Source organism: Charadrius vociferus, unplaced genomic scaffold (genome assembly GCF_000708025.1).
Source record: "Charadrius vociferus isolate BGI_N301 unplaced genomic scaffold, ASM70802v2 scaffold101, whole genome shotgun sequence".
NCBI classification, from domain to species: Eukaryota; Metazoa; Chordata; class Aves; order Charadriiformes; family Charadriidae; genus Charadrius; species Charadrius vociferus.
The window spans coordinates 752,065-758,393 of record NW_009646941.1 but is presented as its reverse complement, the minus strand read 5'-3'; the positions used below and the strand labels follow the sequence as shown (position 1 = coordinate 758,393).

Genomic DNA, 6,329 nt, shown 5'->3' with positions numbered 1-6,329 from the left:
CTGCACTAGCAGAAGGGATTGAATGGGCAGCCATGCCCTATCCTAGGCATTGGCTCTGTCACGTTGAGGGAAGGAAGCATGTGCCTTCTGATGGGGGTGAGAGCGGTGGATCATCTTGAGATCATTTGAGCAGCTAAACAAATTTTCAAAAAGCAAGTGTGAAGTGTGGGTTTTTGAAAGGCTTCTATATTCATCCAGTTTCACTGGGTTTCCACAGGATGGCAAAACCCCACGTCTCTGACCTGAGAGAGGCTCAAAAATCAAGCCCTCAGTCTGAAGATGTGCTCTGGAACTAAATGGTTGCAAATCTTTTTGAGATGAGCAATTTTTCCCTGTGAATTTTTTTCTCAGTGTGCTCACTTTTAGAAATGCCTGAGCTGTTTCCCTTAGAAAAAATATGCTAAACCATAAGAGCCTTAGAACAACAGTACTCCCTCAGAGCCAAGGTCCATGTGGCCGCATATTCTTGTCTCCAAAGTGGCCAACTATCAATAACTAAATGAGAGGATACGAGCAGTGCAAGTCTACTTCTGCCAGGGTCCTGGGGGTTCTCACAGGCCTCGGTGGCTGGGACCAGCCCCTGTTGGGACCCCCACCCACAGCATCTCCTGCCAAGGACACAGGGTATGTGTCTCAGCTCAGCCTGGGCCCTGAGGGACATTGTAGGTGTGCCCATCTCTGCCCCTGTCTCTGGGATGGGCCTGGGAGCTACTCTCCTGGATGGACCCCTCAGACCTAGGTCATGGCTTGTTATACACAACTCTAGGCATAGCATAGCATGAGTATTCTATTATATTCAATGCTATTTTCTGTTCTATTCCCTGCACTCAACATGAGTAGAATAACGATGAGACTGTTACTTGCCTGAAATGGTTTTTCAGCTCTAAAAACACTTTCAATGACACATATCACAAAGTTTACAAGATTTGATTGTATTCTATTTTTCTGAGTCTGTTTCAGAGCCAATGTTCACAAGCATGAACACTATGCGCATGTGTAGCCAGGAGCAGGCTGATGCATTCTTCAGTTTAGCTTGAAAAAAACATCCCTTGCAGTCTGGCAAAGGGAAGCCACAGAGCCGCAGAAAGGAGCGGCAGGGACGCAGGCCAAACAGTACCTGTTTCCTGAACAGTCAGAACTTGAAGAATGAGCATCCATAGCAAACATACACAAAAGAAGAAGAAGGTGGTGGAGTATTTTCAAAAGTATGACACATACCAATGACAAGAATCCTTTTTGCCTTCCAAAACTTGCTCCACTGCTGTGCTTCTTGGCCAGTGATGCATGACAAGCTCTCTAGTGCTGCCCTGTGCTTGTACTGCACGCAGGGAGAGGTGAAAAGTGGCAGCTCCTGATGGTGCAGCAAGCCTGGAGCCCTTCCAAGCACAGACTGTTCTGCACAAGCAAGAACCCCTGGGGACATGGAGCCACTGGAAGAGCAGAACTCGCTCCCGCTCCAAACTTGCAATGGGCAAAAGAGCCCGAGAGAGCCAGGGCACGAGTGGTGCCTTGGAGGGGCAAGAGCAGCCAGCAAGAACCGAGCTGAAGGGGGCCAGAGGAGCCCTGACAAGCAGCTGTGCTCAATGCTACAGAGGACAAGAAGCAACCCCAGGGGCCACCCTGGGGCCCTGCCCTGGAAGTCTAGAAATCTCCCTCCCCCTGCATGCAGGGCACGAGGGTCACCTTCGTGGCGCAGGAGCAGTAGGTGCCTAGCCAAAATGGCCCAAAGGAGCCCTGGCAAGGATCTGTGCTCAATGCTGCAGAGGAAGGCAGGCAAAAAAAAACCCAGGGACACTTGCTAGCCCACTGTGGGGGGAAAAAAGCCTTCGTCCCCCCAGCTGCAGGGCACGAGAGACCATCTTCATGGTGCGTGAGCAGCAGGCAGTAACCCAGCCAAAATAGAGCAGAGGAGCCCTAACAAGTAGTCATGTTCAACGATGCAGAGGAAGGCAAACCACCCCCCAGGGAGCAGTGCCAATCTGCCCCAGGGGAAAATTCCTTCCTGACCCCAGTGCTGGCGATCAGCTATTCCCTGAGCATGTGAGCAAGACCTGCCTCCTCCTCCCACAGGCTGGTCCCTCCTCCCAGGAGATGCCCAAGCCCTCTTCTCACTCAACCTGAAGCCATCTTGGGGGCTTACAAGAGTGGCAAAAGGGCCCCGGGGCCTTGGGGGCAAGAATCTTTCCAACACCTGGCTGCTCCAAAGCACTGGGACCTCTTGCTACATATTTGCATCCCATTTCTTACGGCTGCTGCCCGAGGCTCTGCAGGGGATGAGGACGATGAGCTCTGCTGTGGTCCTCAAGAAGGCATTCCCTTGGTCTTGCCACTGCTATCCAGCTGAAAGGGCCTGATAGCCTCAGGCACCTCAAGGTGTTGGTGGTTCTCATCCTAGCAGCCTCGTGCAGGCTCCTCCGGTCTTCCTTCCTTAGCCCCCTCCAAGTAATTCCATAGGATCCTCAAGGACTCCCTCTTGGATGTCTTTGGGCTGCCCCTAGGCCACCTCTGGCAGTAAGACACAGCCTACCGCCTCTCCACCTAGCATCCTTCAGAGGAAGGCCTTTGGGCTTCAAGGTGCTGGTCCTGAGGCAGTCCCTGTGCCCAGGAGACCCGTGGGGCTGTTCTTGCCCTTGGTGGCTATGCACTGGGCACAGATGCTGGGCATGCCTGTAAATCCATTGGGCCATTCAGTCTATGTAAATAAGAGCATTTACACCATATACATTAATTTGGTTGTGGGGATGCCAGAGGTGAAAGAAAGGCTCTGCATGAATTTTGCAGAGCTGTAGAGAGCATGCAGGATTTCCTCACCATTCCTTACCTACGCACCAAGGGACATTTGCTACTACCCTGCTTATGGTGAGGTTGTCCTCTTGGAAAGAAGTCCTGAATTAACTGTTTTGTGGTTTTGACCATCTTTTTCCTTGTGCTTCAGGAGCTCTTTTCCTCCTTTGTCCTTCACCCTTGATATCTTTCTTGAAAGAGATGGCAGCCCTCTCAGCCTTTGTGTTATTCCTGCTAGTCATTTTCTTCTTTCAAGGTCTTTGCTGAAGCTATTAATACCCCATGGAAATACACACTTTCCCAGTTATTCCTGAATGAAAAAAATCCCACAACTCACAGCAATTAAGCAATGTTGGCTAGTTGCTTCGCAAGCCTGTCACGTCTCTTCTGGCCTAACCATTGCTTGGGATTAACCACTGTTCCAATTCTAGGAAGGTTTTTGAACAAGTTATTTTCTTTATATTTGAATCTCTGCTATTTTCCTCTGAGACTCTGTTGTAACATAGAATTAATTTGCAATTACAAAATGATCCAGATTCCTGGTCCCAGATGTGATTTTCTTGGCAATGGAAACAGGCTTTGGGGGAAAGGTAGCAAGCTCCATGCAGTAGAAAATAACCGCTAACTCTCACTAATACATAGTAGAAGTTATGTAAAAGATCCAACAGTTACCATTCTGGTTCCCTATTAATGTGCACAGCTGTTAAGAACTGGACACTGTGGTTGATTTTTTCTTTAAAACACCGTAAACGTTTCTCCAGATTTAACCACTAAGGCTGCATTAAACTAGTAGTGTCATTTCCCATGCACTGTTTCCATTTCTCTGCCCTTCTATCAAGTATATAAAAAAATAGTTGAAATCACACTTTGGATGGGGAAGACATGGAAGAACGATGACATTTTCACATCCAAAGCACACAGCAGCAACACAATCCTTCCTCCTCCCCCACAGCACATGAAGGAAAATCCATTACCTTTTATTCTTTGAATCTTACATTTCTTAGACTCTGAAAACTTCACACTAGATTTTATTTTCAAATTAAACATAATCTGTTTAAACATGGCATTTGTTTAAAGAACACAATACACATTTAGTAATATGATGTCATCAACATGACAGTTTCTTCTCCATTTAGTACACAGGCCAATCTATTTTATAATTAATTAGGCTGGCTGATATCTGTCAGATGACCTTTTGATTAGGTGAACAGAGTTTCAAATGAGCCAGAACTGGTCAAGAACTTGCATCAAATACAGCAAAGAGATTGAAATGAACATGTTTTTGAAAAAGTCAAACTGTTTGCTATGTGGGTTCCAAACTAAGGTTTTGAAACTTGCTTTGAAGCTTGTTGAAATTTAAACTAAACTGAGGATTAAAATGAAACTCTGTGCAGAAAATAAAATTATTTTGTTTGGGCCACAAACAATGCTTAACCAAACAATCTTTTGGATCTAATGAATGGGTTGGGTTTTTTTTTTTTTACTTCACCACTAGTTTTGGTGGACCAAAATATTTTAATGCAGAAAATAATAGTTAAGTAGAAAACTAAACCAAAATCCTTAGCACATACATCATTATTCTTTTAAAAAGAGCAATTTTCTGCTAGCATCTAGAGAACGTAAAAGTATCTTTGGAAAAAAACACAAGAAACACCTTAGAAAATGAATCATTCTGACATTAGGTGAAAGAAAAAACAAGCCAGTGCCTTCAACTCTTGTGAAAGGATGTGAAAACAAATCAGTACAGCTACAGGTGTTCTTTATCTATCTACATATAAACAATTCTAGTAAAGGGGGCACTTCTAATTTGATTCAAGCCTGGAAATGCTTCTCATACATACAGACTTAAATCTCAAATGCTGGGCCAGAATCTTAAAGGAGGAAAATCTAACTAGCAGAGATATGAAACACCATTACTTGGCCATTCAACCTGCATTTTATTTGCGTGCATAAGGTATGGAAAAACAAAGAGTCACTTGTAACAGATATTGCTCACTTAGAAGAACATTCGACTGAAAGGCATTTCTGAAATTACAGGAAAGAAAGGTTTACAACACATACAAGTTGTTTTATTTTTGGCATATGATCTTTATTTAAATTGTTACATAGGAATAGCTTTATAGAATAAGATTTCTGAGTAGAATTTTTTGTCTTTCCTCCTCTGTCTGTTCCAAGCTTTGATGTTCATCCCTCAGTTCCCACACTCTTCACGGGACGAAGAATTGTTTATGTACAAAATTATACTCTGAAAGGCACCTCAATCAACATGACACCTTTATATTTATCTGAAGGATATCACTTGCACAAATTGAAGTGAGAGCGGGGAGTATACAGTGAACACAAGTTGTCAAGAATAGTAACTATAAAAGAGGAAAAACAAAGAGTCTGGCATATGAAAGTTTCTTCATTACTCCTTGGTATATTTATAATCAACCAATTTCATCTCACATTTTCCAGCTCTGTAAAATAAGACCTGTATATCTTCCCAGAGTTTGTTTGTAAGCTTTACAATTCCGAGTAGCCATGCTTAAAGGCATTTTAGAAACTATTTTATAACGTGGCATGATATTTTTCCCATGGGGATAGTCACTGGACACATAAACTGTTCCTTTGCCATGACAATGCTTCCAGATCTTGATAATGACGTTTTTGACTACCTTCCAGGAAAAGCTGCCACTTGGTTACATCCACGTTCAGTTCCTTTGCCAGTGATCTTCTATCCAAGTCACAAGGTTCACAGATGAAAACCTCAAGTGTCCTGCACAAAAGCTCAAGAGATATCATCTCCCCTGCAGTCAGTGTTACACCATGCGTACGTACATTTACATAGTTTTGCAAAACTTAGTTTACCAATCAGCTTTACCCATGGGAAAGTAACTTTACCCCTTTTGCAGGTAAAAGGGATCCATTTGCCTGGGGGGCACTCTCCTGTTTCTGGGAGCTGCCTATGAATTCCATGACAATGAGGCCCAAAGGAAGCAGAGAGCTTTGCATCAGCAACACCGATGGCCACGCTCAGAAGCAGTGACTGTCGGCAGCAGCAGCAGGCAGCTCTTTGTTCACAGGAGCATTGCCTCTGTCTCAATATCTCACAGGTTCCATTTTGGCAGATCTGAAATCTTTGTCGAGTTTCTCCGTCCTCCTTTCTTAGCATTTTTGGAAGAAGGAAATAAAGAAAAAGAAAGCCCAGAGGAACAACTTACACCAGGATATCACTCCTCTTGCTGCACCATACTACCAGTGTTATCATGGCACATGTCAACATGACTGGGATCAAGATCAGAGTTATGAGAATTTCATCTGGTGGATCTTCCCAGTGAACCTTTTCTGAAGTACAGTTTGAAAAGAATTGTTTATGAATTCCAGTGATAAAGCCCTCTGCGAGGGGGTTTGGCCAAAAGCACCTCGCTTTGTTGGCTTCACGTTCCGTGCACTGGGTAAAGTTGTCGTAATACCTAGAAGAAGAATAAAATGAAGAGAAGTTTCAATAGAACACATATGCATGTGGTAAAGTTGTCGTAATACCTAGAAGAATAAAATGAAGA

General features: G+C 44.1%; 1 protein-coding gene across 1 annotated transcript in view; it reads right to left on the bottom strand.

The window, feature by feature from the left end:
* Positions 1–5,943: 5,943 nt before the first annotated feature.
* RAMP3 (receptor (G protein-coupled) activity modifying protein 3) overlaps positions 5,944–6,329 on the bottom strand; it is a 39,665-nt gene continuing 39,279 nt past the window's right edge. Inside the window, exon 3 of the mRNA XM_009895045.1 lies at positions 5,944–6,239. Coding sequence (XP_009893347.1) covers positions 5,984–6,239 — 256 coding nt within the window. The 3' untranslated portion in view covers positions 5,944–5,983. The remainder of the gene's footprint in view (positions 6,240–6,329) is intronic.